Source organism: Acanthopagrus latus, chromosome 15, assembly GCF_904848185.1.
Source record: "Acanthopagrus latus isolate v.2019 chromosome 15, fAcaLat1.1, whole genome shotgun sequence".
Classification (NCBI taxonomy): Eukaryota; Metazoa; Chordata; class Actinopteri; order Spariformes; family Sparidae; genus Acanthopagrus; species Acanthopagrus latus.
Window position 1 is genome coordinate 9908631 of NC_051053.1, and position 19948 is coordinate 9928578.

The 19948-nt window shown below is 40.3% G+C and overlaps 1 protein-coding gene across 41 annotated transcripts in view; it reads left to right on the forward strand.

The window, feature by feature from the left end:
• The window catches only part of LOC119033764 (neurexin-1a), a 271561-nt gene that overhangs the window by 218969 nt on the left and 32644 nt on the right, over positions 1–19948 (forward strand). For 29 of the 41 annotated variants that reach the window (XM_037124252.1, XM_037124255.1, XM_037124260.1 and 26 more), the window contains 3 exons: positions 4148–4319; positions 10845–10934; positions 12362–12681. In XM_037124252.1, coding sequence (XP_036980147.1) covers positions 4148–4319; positions 10845–10934; positions 12362–12681 — 582 coding nt within the window. The remainder of the gene's footprint in view (positions 1–4147; positions 4320–10844; positions 10935–12361; positions 12682–19948) is intronic. The other 12 variants (XM_037124276.1, XM_037124295.1, XM_037124278.1 and 9 more) reach the window with 1 other exon arrangement.

The window sequence follows — 19948 nt, forward strand, 5'->3', positions numbered from 1 at the left end:
CCTTTGGGGAGCAGCACTTACCAAGTGAGCAGCCCTAAAATTGTACAGAGTGTAATGGGCTTGGTTTATGTAAGCAGCTATCAATCACTGTCCGACATAAGCCCGCACCCTATTAGAGCTCCAGGATTAGGCTCCTCTCAGTGGCGGACTAACTGAGAAACTACTTGTCTAAGTAGATCGAATTTCAGGAAATGCCGAAAACGTATTGGATTATTATTTAGAGATATTGGCGTTTAAAGCCAATGCCAGCCCTATCTGAGGCGGCAGAGGCAATAACAGTCAACGTTAATCACGTTAATACGGCGGGGACATGGGCTGTGAGCAAGTCAGAAATTTTACTTTGTATTTTTTCTCTGCATGGAGACTTAGCTCTTATCTTTCATCTGATATCTGACTCCCTAAATCTGATGGTCTGGTTTTTTGTCCTTTGTCTGTTCCCCCCCCTTTCATCTACGTCTTCATCTCTTCCAAGACTATGAAGTAGGCTTTTTTGTCAGGCTATGGAAATTTGAGTTGGCAGTTTGTGACTAAATGCAGTAAATTTATTAACGAGACCATGGGGAACATTAAAAGTCAATTGAAGGAGGCTATTAAAAGCAGGATTTTAATTGGGTTGGTCCCTCCACTAAACCGTTTTTTTTTTTTTTTGTCTCTTTTCTTTTTTTTTTTTCGTCCAAGAGCAATGGTACTAAAATAAGTTCAGAATTGATGTATTCAGTGGGAGAAGAACGTTCCTTTTTGGAATCACATATGCTAGTCGCATGACGAAGTTTACTCTATATTCGAGAAAACTGTGTGAAAATCCGCCTTGGTGTGAGGTCCAATGATTGCAGAAGCTGGTGGTTTCTGCTGTCTCCCAGCGCCGTTAGTCCTGCTGTGAAGCTGCTGTCTCTGCGGCTCACGCTGAAGGGTTTCAAGAAGGGCAAATCTCTTAGAATGACAGATTACAACCAGCACTAGGTTTTACTACGAAACCCGGCGTCTGCAGACGATCCTCTCACCCCATTCAGTTCTCGAAAACCTGACACAAGCTGCAGTCGGTGCACTGGAGCCATCTGCTTTTCAGTTTTTGTTGATTGGTGTTTATGCCCGCGAGGAGCCAGTAAATTGTGTTTACACTGTAGCTTTAATGCATCAGATTATATAATCTGTTGAAATTACATTACAGAGCATACAATTGTCCTAGTTTTGGTAACGCAGTGTGACACTTTACAAATGGTTTTAATTGAACTTTAGCTTCTGGCTCTTGAGACACGCTCAACTCATCCCGCACTTTAAGGGAGCCGGGTTCTCTGTGTGTGTGTGTGTGTGTGTGTGTGTGTGTGTGTGTGTGTGTGTGTGTGTGTGTGTGTGCATATGGCAGAGTTAAGAGAGAGATGTAGTGTAGTATTGGCTGTGCTGACTGGATAATGACATGCAGAGTGCTGCGCTGCTACAGTAGGTTGAGCCTCAAACCAGATGCTCCTTTCACTGCAGCTCCATAAGCAGAGAGAGAGGCTGCACCAACATAAGCATTCATCTTAGCTGGCTTAAGCAGGAGGATTCGGGGGACTTCGATCATGCACTGTTAAAAGAGCTTATTAGAGTAGATACCCATCACATGTGGATCTGAGGAGACTGAGGCTAAGCTGGGTTCAGAACTTCCTTTGAGACTCACTCTTTATGTTTCCATGCTTATGTTTTTATACCCGTTGCGTAATGACGACAGTTTTCAGTTCAGCTTAATGATTCAGTCACCCATAAACGGCTCTGATTCACTGATATCCTCTCAGGAGTGTTTTGAAGGCACTTGAGGGTTTTTAAAGTGATGAAAAGGGTGTGTCTGCAGTATTTTGAATGGGAATCAAAGAGGATTGGGTGTGTGTGCGTGTGCGCGCGTTTGCTTGCTGGTATGAATGGCTGTTGCTAAAGAGATGTGTGTGTGTTTACTGCACTTTAAAGAACCAGATGGCGGCATCACACAGAAGGCCAGAACACGAACACAGAGCACTGGAGCTCGAGGAGATGCTCTTAACCGTTAACTGTGTGGTTTATTTATGTTATGAAAACAAAGGACAAAATGCACAGTCGGCCTTTTTGTGCTGTTAAAGGGTTCGTTAACAACACATATGTCACATGTGGATGCCAGTAATCTATGCGTTAATAGACCTTATGGTCATGCCGGCAGGTCTTGCAGTTTGGCATGCAGTATACATTTACCATTGCATGTACACAGCAGAAAAAAAAGAAAAAAAAAAGTGATTATAAACATTCCTCAACAAGAGTGTGTGCTGCATGTTGATAGAGGGGGTGACAGATGTGAGAGACAGATGGACCACAGCGTGTGTTTCTGTCTCATTATGGTTCTATAATGCAGAATCTGAAGTTTTTTCCTCACAAAAAATATTTTTTGGTGTTTAATAATAGCAAAGAAAGACAGTATATGACAATATGTTAAGAATCTGTTGGATGTCACTGCCAAGCCTGGTCCACCTTTGGACCTTCCCCTGTGATGAGGAGAAACTGTATGTTTAAATGTGTGTATGTTTTTCTTAGGTTTATTATTTTATTTTGGGTCACTACTAGATTAAATGTACATGCTCAAGGCCTCAAAAAACATCGTTTTTTTCATACTGTCCAGTTCTGCAGCTCTGTATCCCCCCTCTATCTGAAACACTCTGTTTAAGCTTCATGTCTCATTAAGGGCCACCCTCCTGCACTCCCAGCCTGCTTTGATTGGTCAGCTGACACATGCCTGACCCAGCTTCACTTAGAACAACAGAGCAGCTGAGCTAAATCAATTCTTACAAGCCATACTAGCTGCTAGGCATGAATTAGGAATTATACATTTTATATAAATACAAAACATAGCGGGATGTCACAATGTCACGAAATTAAATGGCTACTGTTGAGGCGTTTCAGGGGCAGTGTTTTCTGTGGGAGAGAGGAGCTTCTGTTGGTGTGGACACTGACCTTTTTTAATTCTCAAGATCTTCTACATGCAGAAGAACCTAGATAGAATACTGAGGGAAAGAGAAAAATAATAATAGGATTCCACCAAAAAAAAACAATGCCCATAAGATTTATTCTGTAAAGACGGTGGTCCAGCTAATGCAGAGTACATGCCGTATACAAACCGAGCATCTGCAGAAAGTTTGTGTAATTGAAATATTATTATTATTATTATTCCATTAAGTCATTGATGTTGTTGTAATTTAATAATCTCGCCATTGCCCTTTATCCTCTCATTTTAATGACTTCCCAGAATGAATATAACTGAAATGAATATTTAATCTTCAGTACAAACACAACAGTGTGTCTCTTACACAGACGTTTGCTATTGTTTACATGCAACCCAGCTCTCAAGTTGTGTAATAAATTAGAATTTAAAAAGAGACACGTTGAAAATGATTGCACTGACTTTATTTTTCACTTTTTTTAACCCTCCTCTGTTATTTATATTGTTTTCAACCCTCAACCCAGAGAAGCTGCAAAACCACAGCACAATATCTCAGAGTCATTTATCAGAACTGATTGGTACAATTGATGTCGTCACTGATAACTGAGATTTCGAACATGAATAAAGCATTAAACATTTATGTGATGTGTTGAAGTCGCACTTCCTGTCTGTGTGTTGTTATCTGGACCTCTTTGTTCTTTATTTTGATAGCCAGGCTGGCCACGCGTGTATGTTAGTGTATGTGAGCAATTCTGGAGAAAAGGTAGTTGACTGTTGAGTCTTGTCCTCGGGTCGTCAGTACTAATGCTTTGAACTGGTGGCCTGGGACCGAGAACTACCTTTGTTTCTTATCTATCTTTCTTGAAGCAAAAATGTCTTGGGATATTATTTTCCACATGAAACAATGTTTTGCCGCTCTGTCACCGTGACACATTAACAGCTTGTTGACACATTTTACTCGACATTGTCATTCTGCTGTCTCTTAAGACGCAGCATAACGTGAAGGTGGTACCTGCTTTAGGACAGAGATGAATGACGAGCTTGAGGAATTGCTTAAACAAAGCAAATTAAAAACACCACATTTTCCATTTTCCCAACCCCCTCGCCAGATAATCATTTTCAAACCTTCCCTTAGCAGCACTGGCTACGTGGCTACAGTAGGGTTCATCATCGCTAAAACTTGTCTTGTCTGTGTTCTTCTCATTTCAGGACAAGGGAAACATTGCCGTTGTATTTAATGTCGGGACAGATGACATTAACATTGAGGAGACGTCAAAGTTTGTAAATGACGGAAAGTACCATATAGTGAAGTTTACGAGGAGTGGGGGTAATGCCACTCTGCAGGTGGATGACCTGCCAGTCATTGAGCGCTACCCCACAGGTGAGTCACCCGCTCTGCCTTTAATTGCATCAGCCGCCGCTTAAAGGTGATAAAATGACGCGAGATTATCAAGCCAACTATTTAAGCCTTATCTGTTAGGATGTTTTTATGTTGACTTGGCATGTGCTTTAATTGCTTTTTTATGTTTCTGTTTTCAGCAGCTGTTCAGAGTAATACCAGTGTTGTGGAGTGTTTTTCTCATCTCTGATGTTTATCGCTTTACATTAATCAATGCTATTAAACATCCCAGGTCTATGCAAACAGGGTTGCACTTAAGCTCCCATACTCTAAAATATAAACTGTATAAAAAGGGCAACCACCCACCCTGTCTACATGTCTGCATCGAATCCCCTATACATACAAATAATCCACCTACAGTGTATGTTCGCAGTAAGTCAAATCAATAGACTATTTGCAGACAAATTACCACTTTTATTGTGGCGAGTAATTGTGTGCCAGTTCGATATTTATTTATCTGCCAATACAGGAGATTGATTGAATCAAGGCAACAGGGTGGACAAACCTGCAATAACACAGTCACACTAAATGAATACCTGAATTAATCTGCTTCTTAGTCAGATTTTAATAGCAGATGATCGGCTGCGTTTTAGCATCTGGTCTAACCATGACAGTGTATTTTCTTATAATCAATTCGCGGCGTAGGACACAATTACTCATGTAGCAAATAAATGAAGCTGTGTTGATTTTCTTTATCATTAGTTTTAGTAGTAATAATAATCATTGTCATTCGTGTAGCACTTTTCATAAACACAGCTTACATGACATCAGAAGACAAATTTAGTAATTACAGCACTGTGTAATTAGTATTTAGCTTTTGAAAAAGTGTAATATATTTAATATGTTCCACATTATATGACTGGGATACGGCACTGGCACTTTTCTTTTATAGTGTAGTGGTGACTGATAAACTCCCATAGAAGGAAATGCGTGTGTGAGAACAACACAACAACACTGGTATGTTCCTGTAGAATGTCACGATGTTAGTAGTATGATGGCTCTGAGATAGACTTTAAATGTCACTGCTTGTCTTGTTGAAAATGTTTGAAAATGCTTTGACAAAAGCTATAGAGGACTGAAGGAATGTGACTATTACTATGTGACTGCTCTGCAATGTGTCAGTGTTCAAATAACCTGAAACAAGTGTAACATTTACGCTACGCGTGTAAAAAAAAAAAAACCTGCAGACCCGAATCAGAAGCACGTGTTCGACTGTGAACATGCGGAAAATGACTGGGCGGCGGGACAGACAAACAGAAGACGAATTCAACCTGTCTCTCCCCTTTTTGCATAATGTTTGGTGACCTTTTTAGCTATGACCAGTGCATTCATCCAAATGAAAGAGGGTTTTATGACCGGGACTCAATCCTCGCCGCTTGCCTCAGGTGCAAAAGGGAGGCTAATGGCTTTTGACATGTTGTGGACATGGCAGAATGCACAGCAGGGTTAAATGCCTGCATGCTACCATCTCAATCTTCGAACAACAAATGCCCTCAGTCCCCAAGATGCCCATTATCCATACACATGTGCTGCTCATAAGCTGGGTAAAGTTAACTTTTTTTTTTTTTTTAAGTGTGTCACTTATTTAAAGTCAGGGCTCAGCAGGAAATTAACAACCTGGTAAAACACTATCAGTCAAGATCATTGACATGCAGTAGCTTTTTAAAGTTAATTATTCACTAGACAATTTAATGTCTAGCTATGGAAAACGTAGCCCAGTACATTTAATATTGGTTATTAAGATAGTGTAAGGGAACAAAATCTCTATAGAAATTGAATTCTGGGTCAATGTACTGTAAAATCCAGAAAAGCTGGATAATGATATTAGATTTCTTCCTCTCATGATAAGTGCTGAGTTATGAATGCCGCGGGGACAAGTGACCGATCTCATCCCCACCAATCATGCGCCAGTGACAATGCCAAGTCCGGCTACCTTATTAGACTCGTTGCAGACTAATTACATCCAATCACAATTACTGCATGGTTCCTCCCCTCACCCCCAGCACACAAAGCCATTATTCTCTCAGCTCGCCTGTAGTTTGATTAGTATCCATGTATGCCTCTAACGCACTCATAATAGCAGCCCTCAGCCACTCTTAGGCCACTCACAGATCAACAGTGATTATAATAAGAGTAGACAGTGAAGATAAAAATGATGGCTGGCGAGTGAGGGAGACAGAGAGGAGGATATTATATGGGAGGCAGCGATCATTCTCAAAGCAAGGAAATAATTGCTTCACCAGGGCCTATATTGCTGCCCTGGTAATCTCATTAAAAAGTCTCGTACTGCATACTTATGGGCCATTAAAAGTCTTTAGCACAATTATTAGAATCTAAAATGCAAAACGCACACATAGACACATAACTAGCCGCTCTATTTGTTGTAGCTGGCCTTTATTCTCACCCCGCTTTCATTCTGTGCCCGCACACAAAAGGCTGGGCAGCAACAAAAAAAAAAAATCAGCCCCTTCCCCCGAGTCTTGGCCATGGAAGTAATACCATCACAATGGTGCTGCCAGGCCCGCAGGGTACAGTGCAGTATCCTATCAGAGCACCCAATGAACACTCGCCGCGCACAAAGATAATGGAGAAGTCCCTGGCCTTATTCTTTTACTCTTATCAGAGCGTGGTGCACTTACAGAGCTCTCTGTCTGCCATTCCACTCCCCTCAGCTCTCAGTTCCTCTCTTTTTCTGTCCCTTTTACCCTCTATGCGTCCACCCCTGCCCCCTCTGTCCATCTCAACCTGTGTCCTCTTTTCTCACCTTGATTTGTTGGATACAGGGGGAGGAGGGTTAGCTTTATCCGTCAAAGCTCCATCCTATCTGCTCTGTTTTTTTTCTCCTCTGTTCTATGCATGAGCCTATTCAGCCTATTGTGTTTGCAGTCATCACTGAGCATGCTTAAAAAGTGGTGCAATGGCCACCATAGCCAGAGTGGGAAAAAAAGGGAGCAGAATAATGAAAATAATAGTCAGATTTGTGTAGGTTCCTCCTCTTTTTTTTTTTTTTTTTTTTTAAATTCTCCTGGCTCCATGAACAGAGGAAACATTTGCATATTTGTTCATTTAATGTGGCGAGTGTCCTAGGGCTTGTAATGAGATAAAGCACCCCACCTTATCTGACCACTTTATTAACAAAAAAGAAAACAAGTGAGTGAGGGCAAAGCGGGTCAGTTGGGACGGCTCAGCTGAATCGCTGCTGTCTGGCGGAGGAGATAAGCCAGACTGTCCCATACCAAACCAAATCACCACTCGGCAGCAGTCACAGGCTCCGCTCACAGGCAGGATGAATGGGCTCTGCTGCTGCATCGAAGCCCAGGGGATAGCATTGTTTAACACTCCGGTGTCCCACAGTGGGGATCAATACATGATCAGACCTTGATTATATCCACACTTAATTAACCTCGGTATAAGGATAGACTGAGCGTGCTACGGGGTGCAAAGCCCAAACAGATAAAGCACTACTTTCTTTGAAAATGGAGCATGTTTTTGCACAAAAGTAGAGGATTTCGGCACAGTGGCACGCTGCGTGTGAGGATAAGCGTGCCTGTTTACTGTACGCGTGTGCGCCCGCCCGCCTGCCTAAGACTCTTTTGTGTCTTTTTTATTAGTTCCCTCACCCTCCTCTGCAACAAACTGTCATTTTTATTTCAAAATGTTGATGGCAGCATGTGGAGGAATAAAAAAGCTGTCATCTTAAAAGAAAGTGACAAAAGACACAAGTTTTTGGCTGTCAAGAAACTGAACAAGCGTGCACGTAATGAAATTTGCATTAACGTATAATAACTTAATCAGGGAAAATGGCATTGTGATGAGTGCCGCTCTTCTTCAGTCAAAATTTGTGTCCTCGCCGTCCTCCCGGCAGCTGTACGCTAACTGTTCTCCAGAGCCCAGTTTGATGCTGACCTCTCTTCGGATGAGGTGTCACAGTAGCAGGAAACAGGGAGGTGACATAACTAACACCCCATGACTGACAAACTGAGGTGACAGGAATTAACAAAGCCCATGATGAGCAATTAATGGATTATTCATTCATTTAACACATTTAAAAATAAAAGCAAAGTGCTGCTGTGTGTGTGTGCCTTCGTATTCGTTTATTCATCTATTTGTGTGTGGCCCTTCCATTACGCGCAGCACTTAGAACATTTAGGCAGTGCAGAGCTCCAGGAGCCTTGCATAAGGGAAATTTGGTGTGTGTTCATCACCAGGCGGTATGGTAGACGTTACATAAGCCAAAAGCAAATCGGAGGCTGGTGTGCTCTGCATCTACCTACCTGGAGGAGGAAGCTTAGTGATTTTCTGGCCTAAGCATACATTCAGTATATTGTTCGGTAATCCTTAGTTACGACAACACTGTGAAACCACAGAATGTTGTGTTTTTCAGGAATAAGTGCAGTGACATGCTGTATTTTTCTTATTGTTCACAAATCCCATGAAATGACCAAAAACAACAGTGAATTGATCCTATAAGTACAGTTTCTGTGTCCACAGTCGGTTATAACTCACAGCCCTGTGCCGCAGAGCTGCATTGTTGTCCAAAAAAACTATTAAAAGCCCATCAGTGAGCCACACGGTTGCACTGTCTGACATTTGTCTTCATAGCCATGAACCTGGGCACTGTGGTTTATTTTACTTGTTTTAGTTGACCCCACAGAACCATCCTCCTTCCTTAAATACTCATTAGGGAAACTAACGTGCATTCATCTGCAGCTGAAAATAGTTCCCTACAAATGCATTATTTGCTTGTGATTGAGGCACATTTACTCAAATCTATAGTGCCCATGTTCTTAAGGAAATCTTGAAAACCTTTTTTTTTTATATGAAAGTGTATATTTGTAACCTGTCAAAACTGTACAGGTACTTAGGACTCTGCCCAGGTAAAATGTAAAAAAAAATTGCAAAGCTTGCCCTTAAACATGGGTACATCATTAGTCAACATGCATTTATTGTATAAGTGACTTTTACGAGTAATTCTAAAACTCTTTTGTTGAGGATGACATCTGAGGCTGACTTCAGGTTGCGTTTGGTGTAGCAGTGGGAATGCTGACCCTTCACTGTTTCAGAAATGTGGCTCTGCGATGGACTTTATCTAACCAATAACATTTGGACCACAGTGAATAATATACATAGTGTCTCTGTGTGGCTTTGCTGTAATGCGGAACGTATCATTCTACGTTGTCGTTGAGGGAAAAGTGTTCCACTAAAGCTCCTTCTCGGGCCTTTGTGCTCCAACCTGGCACAATCAACTGCAGCCAAATTCCATGAGCTGTATAGACAAGCCTTAAACCCCTTTCTATGAAGCTGATCCCCTACAGTAATTCAAGCTGATGCGATTAAAAAATGTCTTTTTATGCGTCTTCTTACCTCTAAGACCTTTCATCAGACCAACTGTGCATCTGTTACAGGGTTACCTCCTTTCCTTCATGTCTCCGAGATCCTTTTCCCCCCTCGAAGCTATTCTTCAACGAATCATTCTTGGCTACCGGATCTTTTATCTGCCAGAACTGAATTAATATAGTTGATGGGACAAACATTGTCAATCTGGCGGAAGAATGGAGCTGACTGAATTCAATCTCTGCAGACAATACCGGGGGGAAAGCACTCAGAGACAGTGCCACTTTGCTGAAAGTCTTCTGTTCTGGAGAGGTTATTGGCCCTGACAAAGGGGTGATGCAGAGTTTGCCCTCATTAATGCCAAAGTGCCCCTCCAATCTTAGAGTTGAGTTTTTCAGTAGCTACTCTTTCTCTGTCCTGACAATTATTTGGCTCGTTCTGTGAATACTGTCGGAAAACGACTTTTCCATTGACTCAGAAGTCATCAGTGGGCAATATGAGACAAACTCATGACTCTTCCTTCTCTACGACTCGTAGCTTTTGTCAAAGCCGTTTTATTAAAGTTTTTACAGTGTATGTACCTACTTTGACATTGTCTTCTGACTTCTCTCTGACTAGACGCTCTGAATGTATAATGTGTGAATTGTTGTATTGCAATTAGCTTATCGTTTCTTGTCAATTAGGCTATGTATAAACGGGGTGGGCATTTGTAATATGTTAAAGTTAGATTAAAGCTATAAAAGGTTGATTCCACAATAAATTTAAATGTTGTTCTGTTTGAAAATGTATATAACTAGTTTAAAAGCCAGTTAAAAAGGAGTAGAGGGAAAAGATAAATGGGATGGAAAGATTTGGGTAAAGATTTTGTAATGGTAATGTATAAATTTGTTGATTTGGGTTGTTTGATAACGTAGCTCTATTAACCTAGATGAAACATCTGCGTGCTAGTTCACTTATTTTCAATTAATATAGGCCTAATGTGTTGGCTAAAATAAAATAAAATGAGTGAAGTCTGTTTAAATAATGTTTCAGTAAATATTGTTTTTTTTAAATATATAAAACGTTTTAAATATAAAAACCTTGTGCAGTTGTATAGCTCCAGCATTAAGTATGAACCTTTAACCTTTGACCTTACAGATTGTAACCAATGAAATGTCTCTTTAAACTTTAAAGGCAACAATGATAACGAACGCCTGGCGATTGCTAGACAGCGAATCCCATACCGTCTTGGTCGAGTAGTTGACGAATGGCTACTCGACAAAGGTAAAATCACTGATTAAAATTTCAAATAAAATAATTTGATCATAACCAAGTTGTAGATATATTTTGTAAATAATAAACATAAAAAATAAATGTTCAGTAAAACTTTTAAAAAACTAAATGATTGGAACAGTTAAATTTAGTTCCTAGTGTTTCATAATAATGTATTCATTTGATAGATGTCAGCTGTTTTAATAAGTGTTTATTGTCAACTTAAGGTTAAAGGGACTGTAAATATGAATTTAAATCCACTTACTGAAGTAATATTGTTAAAATGTCTATAAATTACAGAAGCATTTTGCTGTAAACATCTAAATGATAAATTTAAAAAGTTCTAGTTTAATCATTCATAAGTTGTTAAGTGTTATTTGAAACACTTTTGAAACATATGCAGTACATACACAGTACTCAGTGTAATTTGATCTGTTCTGTTTAAACTGCTAGAGATGATAAATAGAGTGCAATATGAATTGGCATCAGAATTTTGAGTCCCTTTAACAGACATTGTAAATATGTATAGGGCATTAGATCAAGGAACTGTAATATAAAACAAACTGAGTGCATGCTTTGTTTTTTTTATAGTTCAATAACTAATTCATATTTTTCACTTAAAATGTGAAATGAGCTCTATCATTTTCTGTTTTGGTTTGAGTTTCATTTCGTTTGTACACCCTCTGTTTTTGCGTTATGACAGTGCTGTCATGAAATGTTTATTTTTGGTTATTCCATGTGCCCAACCATATCTGTTCTGAGTTTGATTTTCTTTGGTTGCTTTTGCTAAAAGGATGAATAGTTCCCAAATTTCCTCAAGTGCGCCCTGCTTCCTGTGAGATTCACACAGACTTTAGCCGTTTTATAAGCCTGTTTTTATTTTCTCATGCTTGCCTTCTACAAAGTTTATAAATCTTAAAGTTTTAAGGGAAAATGTGAGATAACATAAGCAAAGCACAATGTTATGTATGCTTTTAGCTTTTGTTAGACAAATGTTTTACGCATTTGTCTTATCTGCCAGGCAATTTCCTGCAAACAGATTGTCCAATTATATTACTTTAAAGATTATGTTCCCTTTTTAAGTGTAGTTAAATCTATTACACACCCATGACATCAACACTCCTGATTAATCTTTTTTATTGTTATTGTAGATTAGGCTGCCCTTTTAGCAAAGCTGCATTGATTTTGTAAATCCTGTATTTTTTAGTTTATATGTTGTTGTTGTTGTTTTTTCTTTTCAAAGGCATCTCATCATTTTAACTGCAATAAATTACCCGGGTTTGCCTCTACAACCCGTAATTTATTGGTCTCATTAGCCACTGGGCAAATAATCTGTCTTTCTGTCTTTTTTTTTTTTTTTTTTTCTTTTCCTGTTCTGTTAAAGTGGCTGAGTCCACAGTTCAACATACTTGTATATATGAAACATTGTTCTCCCACAGGGCGGCAGCTTACAATCTTCAACAGCCAAACCACTATACAGATTGGGGGCTGGGAGCGAGACCGGAGTCGATCCTTTCAGGGCCAGCTCTCGGGCCTCTACTATAATGGCTTGAAGGTTTTCAACATGGCCGCGGAGGGTGATCCCAACATTAAGATCCAGGGCAGTGTGCGGCTCGTGGGGGACTCGCCCTCCTCGATCACGCCGCAGTCAAGCACCACAGCCAATCGCTCGGAGACGTCCACGTCCATCATGGAGATCACCACCACCACGGCGTCCAGCAGGCGAGTCAAGCAGACGACGCCGCGAGAGCCTCAGCAGGTAAGATCTTCTTCAAATGATTCAGCTGTACGTGACTTCCACTCATGTCATTATGTTCTTAAAATGATCCATTTCAAAGTACCCACAATGCACAGCATGAAGCTAAGCACATCATGGATTAATATAATACATCACATCATTATGCCCTAATATAGTGGAACGTCTTACTTTATTGTGTCACGTCTTTCTTCTCCTTGAGTCCTCTGACCTAAAAACTGAAGGAAAATAAGTGCATTGTTCCACCATTGGGAAAAGCACCACAGGCACGCTGTCGAGTGTTTCTCCCCGCGCAATCAGATGTGGCACCGTGTGGTGTGTGTGTGTGTGTGTTTCAGAGTGATAACCATCCTAGAGGTCCTCCATCATCTTTATCTGTCCTGCATGGGCGGCGCAGTATCTGCAGGAGCATATTACTTCTCAGATGTCACAATGTGTGACTAAACAATGCAACACAAATCCTATCAAATGAAATGGCGACCAGGCCATTCTTGTACAGTCCTTGCCAAGAACAGAGGATTCTTCCTGTTAAATCTGGGACAAAACAGCCATGGATTTTAAATCAAAAATGGGTTCTGTAAAAGTGTATTGTACACCATTTAGAAATGTCTAGTTATTCATAAAGAATCAAATTCTTAATCCTTGTGAAACTGATGTTACATCCAAAATGTAAATGGTATTCTGAGAGTTTTCTTCTTTATATGTTTTGACTTTGCAACCACTGACTCGATGTACTGGCATCACTGCATTGGTAATTAGCTTGCACCATGCTCATGGAACTTCATTACGATCTAGGAATAGCTGTGAACTGAACAGATGATGGCATTGACTCATTTAGGTCACTAAGAAAAATTGTATCAAAACAAAGGGAATAGTCAGAACGTAGGAAATGCCTTCATGTGTTGTTGGTACAAAACAAAAACAGAAGCTCCATAGCCCGCAGGAAATCGTGAACCTGAGCAAACAATCAAAAAGCGGCCTTGTTGATAACCAACAAACATGTGCCTCAGTTGTTATGCAGACAATAACAGTGCATTAACAATGATAAGAACTCAGGTAAGACTTGATATCAATCCTTGATTAAGTGAAATGAAATTGCTGAGTTACAACATAGAAATCATGAAGATTAGTTGAAATGTGAATCAGAAATTCAAATACTCATTCAGTTCTTTGCAGGGAGATCATACACAGTAATTGACGTCCTCGTAGACTAAAATGACCCGTTAATCAGTGTTAATCAGCTTTTACAAATATAGTTTAAAATCATTTTGGATTTAACTCATTTTGGATTAATCGGATTGGGTAAAGGAAGATTAGAGCATCTCCAGGAGGGGGCGGGTTTTAACTTCACACTGAGAAATATACGCACAATAAAAGTGATTTGATTTTAATTCCCTTTTCAACAGATTGTAAGACTTTTTTCTGTCATTACAGTTCCACAGAGACAACAGTTAACACACACATCCATTTCAAGGATTGGTAAATAAAACGGTGTCCTCAAAGGCGTGTAATGTTAATTGGTTTCATTGTCTAGAAGTGACTCAAATGATGCTCTTCAACCCGGTTGAATATTTCATTTCAAATGTCTACCTTGGGGCCTTTATCTGCACAGAAAGCAACAAGAAGCCTTGAACTGCAGATGTCATTTATCTACAGTATGAAGCCATGCTGAAGCTTTTTACATAGATCTTAAGGAAAATTCAATTACATTCAAAGCCAACAAAACAAAATGTCAAGTTCCTTTCTTTCAGTGCAGCAGACTGGTCAGGCTACAGCTCATTTTATAAAGTGACAAACTCCCAGCAATAGTAAAGACCCACATTACTGGCTGTCCCCTCTCTCTCTCTCTCTCTCTGACCTGAGACCATCAGAACAGTTTGTGTAAGGGTCCGCAGATGCTGACAAATAATATAATCATAAATATTGATCCAGGGGAATGGTTTTCTCTCAGACTCAGCATGGCTCCTGAACCGTTGCAGAAGCATGTAATGCAGGCGAAATATCAGACAATATACTATAATTATATAGCAGCTCCATGCAGGGTTATAAATTGACAGTGAGGAACCAAGAGATTGGCAGAAAGGAACAGGCTTGATGAGAATGGATGCCCGTCTTTTCCAAGCCGTTTTTATCTGGAGAGAAATAAAGTGATATAAATGGCCGTTGCAATTTAGAAATGCAGTTTTATTACAGAGATATTTAATAATTTACATCGTTTTTTTTATTTTTTATTATTATTTTATATGTGACCTGATGTGTGGATATTTGATATTTGAGGTTTATGCTAACCCGATTCTGCTTAACAGTTTAATCTTTAACAGTTTTTACCATGTTGCACTCAAGTCTACAGGTATGTACAGTTGTTGTCCAACCCCCCACCCTATCCCCAGGCAAACAAGAGCAGGAAATCTTTGTTTATTCACTGGATAATGCTAACACCCCAACACCACCGTCACATTTTGGTGGCCACCTCAAGATTTTCAAATTCTGGTGGTGCCACTGCGTATCGGTGAGGCTTCAGGCAGGTTAGCGGTGACACTGTAATGATTTTTTTGGGAAGAATACATTTGGGCACATACTGTACCTTTGGGGTAAGCTGCAAAATTGTGCTTAAAGTGGCATTTAAGCCTCGGAAAAGGGAGAATAGTCAAGGCTAACAGTGATGGGTTAGGTGTTATCTAATGCATTCATGCCGAAAAAAAAAGGTCATCGGCTCAAAGAGCTGCTCTGCGATGTAGGCGGAGAGATGAATGAGGCATGCAGGAACGTGTGCATCGGGAGATGTCAGTGTGTTCAGTTTGATTCAACGTGACGACCTTCCCGTGGAGAGAGCTCCTGCGGTAGGACATTACTGTCTCAGGACACTACACTTACAAAGACATGGTGCCTGGCCCCTGTAAAAAAAAAACGATGGTGCATTCACTGTCCTTTCCCTTGAATAGTCAGCATTTTAATGATTGTCCAGCTGTTCCATTTCCCCTCTGATGGCGAATGCAATTCAGTGAATGCTTTTATACCCTGAGAGCCTTATATTACAGGGACACATACATTTTTAGTATGGCTCGCCGTATTGGAAATGGAATGGCTCACACTTGGGGCGGTGGTGGGGGCAGCATCAGGCTCAAACCATTGAGGCTTGGTGAAAATGCTTTTCGAGAAAATGAAGATCAGTCTGTCACAGAGTGCCACAGAATCCAATGAAGAATAAATCTAAGACCTTTTAATAGGCCTGTTTAACACTGGGGGGTTATGGTCAAGGCACTTTGGTGTAAACTCATAACACATAAATCTTTAATTCACTTGTTGTAAGTACCCATTACTTTCAATATCGATATTTCAAGTGGATATAATCATGTTTTTTATATTAACGGTGGATGCATGAGAGCAGCCTTCCCTCAGCTCTCTTGAGCTTTAGAGACGTAGCCGTTACTGACTAGCTGGCGAACATATTGGAGCATTTAGCAGCTAAAGAGCAAAGCATTCCCCAAGGAGATGATAGAGGGTGAATATTGGGCAAAAATATATATTGATCAAAATCCCTCCAATATGATTAAATCACTCCAAAAGTGAGCATGGCTTAGTGCATCCTGAGGAATATGAAGCATTTAACACATACAGAGCTATAAAGGAGCATTGGCTTCCACTACACCACCTTGTTAGATCAGCTTGGAATTATGGTATAAGAAATGCTTTTTGAGGTATGACTTAACACAAATACCTTTTATGTATGGTGTTGCTGTGCAAGCTAAAACCATTAAGAGCAGTTGTATAGGAAGGGCAGGCATAGACAGTTGCCCCAAAAGTTTGAGTGGACACGTTTGTGTGTATATGGGAAGGATTTTTGATTTAAAAAAAAAAAAAAAATACATTAATTAATTTGGTTTAAAGGTGAGACCAGGGATTGCTGGTCACGACATGCTTTGCAATACAACACATAAACAACATTGCTACGAAACTGTTATTCCTTCATATTTTGTTAACAAATTCTTACATAATGCTCTTTTAAATATTTTTTTTTACATATTTTTGACAGAAACCAAGACACCAAATACAGAGAAGAAACAAGAAACATGGAAAATGCAATTGTTTTTCCCCTTCACTTTTGTGAATAAACTGATTGACAGGATTGTAATGATGAGAGTATAGTAGACTAAATGAAACAGAGCTTGATACAATAATCCAATCAGTTTGCCTACATGTAAGATAACCCCCCCTACTGTCTGATAGCTGATTACTCTTGTTGCATGCCGTCAATAAAAAATAAAGTATGCAACTAACACTACTGTCTCTCACCGCATACTCACAGTCATAATGCCAGCAAATTAAATCTTTCAGTCACGCCGGCTCTGTAGATTTAGGATGTGTCTTCTTGCTGTGGCCCACTTGTCTCCTCGAGGGTAAAGCCTGTGCTAATCATAATTAGTGTAATGATTTTGAAGTGTCTGAGAGGACTCTGCCTTCTCAGGTGCCCTATCAAAAAGTTCTCTAAATGCTCAACTGAGGTTACATTGTTATTGAATACTGTGGACCTTGGCTTATGGGTAACATTACATTAATGTCATTCTCCTCAAACCACTGGGTGTCCACTCATGCTTTATTAACAAGGACATTAGCATGTTAGGGCACACTGGCCCTAATCAAGAAAGAAATGCACCATGGGAGAGGAAAAAAAAACTGATGAGTCAGAATGATTATTTTAACAGTGATTAGATTTTTCCTTTTGCTGAAGGGATAATTGGATTGATTCAATTCCAGGGCTTACAACCCACTCAGATAAAGCTATAGTGAAAAATATTGAGTCCTAGCCTTGATTTTGCCTTATTTGATCATGTGTAGAGGTTTCCTGACTGAGAGATTCTACACTGTGCTATTCCGTGTCAAACACTCTCTGTAGCGGCTGTTTCTGCTATGTGCTTCCTGCCCTACGCGGGGGAGGTAGCTTACTGTAGGGCCTGACTGTCATGTCTTAATGAAGTGTCTGCTCTCTATAGTGCTGCCTAGTCACATCCAATTAAACCATAATGCACTTGTGTATGCATTCACAAACAATGGACCAGCCAGCGACTCACCTCTCTCCTTTATACTGCGGTTTGAGAAAACTAGAGACCTCCACTGCACTTCCTTTGTGCTAATTGGAGACAGTTTTCATATTTTTGAGATAACATTTGACCACAGCTGCTGCAAATATGCAAGTGTGGGATATTATTGCAATGTTAGAATTAGATACCAATGCAAGTGCAAAAACATATTGTTAGTTGCAGCTTTCAAAGGGCCAGTGGACGAAATGAAGGAAAATATCGAGCTGTAGAAAGATAGCATTTAATAACAGGTGATGCTTAATCAAAACCCCTCAAGGATAAGAGATAGCGGCCTATGTAGCTGTTACCCTCCCAGCAAAGAAGGGAGGGGGAAAAAAAGACGAAAGCTTGCTATCTAGAAGAGCCATTGAGAGCTCTTGACAGTGATGGATCCTCACCTGCATTGCTCTGTATTATCAAGCCCGGCCAGCACACATACAGTATATAAATCTCAAGAGTGGTCGTAGTGTGAAGCTGCCATCCACCACCAGTGCTGTCTGCAGGAACATCCTCTAAAGTTGGTACTGACACAAGGACGGAATACTTCAGGAGGAAAATGTTACATGATAAAGTCTTATGCAGCATAAACATTAATGCCGGAGAATTATTATTGTTGTTGAGCGTCTCAGTCAGTGTTTATAGCCATGGTCTACTTTTTGATAACAACAATCAGAGCAGTCATTTTTAGTTCTCTTTTATGATATACCAGTAAAGAAACTACTCATTGACTTGACACTTGGTAAAATGTAGCAGACAAACTAGAACAGTATCCACAAGTTTCCTGGGAGAGTCTCACATGGGGGTGGTTACCGGGGAAATGATTATGAATAATGCTACAAAGCATTTTCATAACTGACACACCGAGGGCGTGTTTAAGGCTTTAGAAGTCATTTAGTAATTATAGTGTATTTTGTATTCGACTGATAAAGTGGTAGTCCAGATCTTCATAAATCAATGATATGCCATACAGATCACTTGAAAAAACAGAGAAACGCCTGGGAAGTTGTGCCCATAATTTGCCCAATGTAAGATTAGGGCGAGGAATAAGGTGGACGCTAGGTTTGGGTGGCACCCAGCCTGTCCAGTCCCTCTAGCCCCGAGACACTCTGGTTATACCTCTCACTGCCTTTTTGCTGTCAAAGAGGAGCTACAGGTCACAGTCCATTGTATTATCATTACTATTACATGTCAGAGTCAACAGTCATTCTAGCAGCATCAAACAGCTTCCTACCATGCCAATAACATTTGCAATGCTAACATGCCATTGCTAAGCAGGTAATGTTCAATATGTTCACCTGTTGCTTACCAGCACTAAATACAAAGTATAACCCTTGAATATCTATGGGAAATTCCATGAAATCAGTCTAATATGTATTCACCTCGCAGTGGCACGCAAGGAAGAGTCAGAGGAATCCCAAAGTCTGTTAATCACAGTACAGTAGTGACATGTCAAGCTCTCTCCCTGAAGAAGTTAAACCTCTGACCTGCTGGTGGTGCTCACAGAGCACCATCAAAGTCTTGCTCTGAGGGCCCTGAATATCGAATGTGAGATAACCCCCATTTTTTCAGTAGTAATTCAGTAGCATTGTCTTTGTATTTCTTAAACACAAGTGTCATTTCACTTCATATGGTGTTTTATGCTTGTCTTGTTTCTTTCATAACCTCATTGCAGAGTACCATTTCTGTGTTATACCTTGTTGCTGGTGGAAATTCAAGAAATGCAGATTATAGCCTGTTCCTAGGGAGAATGAATGGCCGCTATGTCACATCATTGCCACCAAATAGCCAATTGGCCCCACTATTTCTGAATTAACCCTAGGTAAGGTGGGTGTAATGGCCATTGAGGGGAAGTGAGGGACATTCAAAACACATTGTGTGGGCCATTTCATTTGCACTCACAGCACATGCTTCAGTTCCAGCTGAACTGGCTTGTAGTGGCTCTGTTTGTCTTGGTCCCTGAGACGAGGGGCAGAAACCTGGCCTCTCTATAATTCACTGGGATAATCGAAGATTTGACATGCTGCACTGCTACACCTTCAGTGCAGTGCTTGGATACCTACCAGCCTCCCTTGCCGTCTCTTACAAACACACTATAATAAACTTAGTGTCACAGTAATCTTGTGGTGAAAAATCTCCTGCAACTTAGTACCCAATAACTGCTCAGTCTGCAGCTTCTCTCCTCTTATATTCAT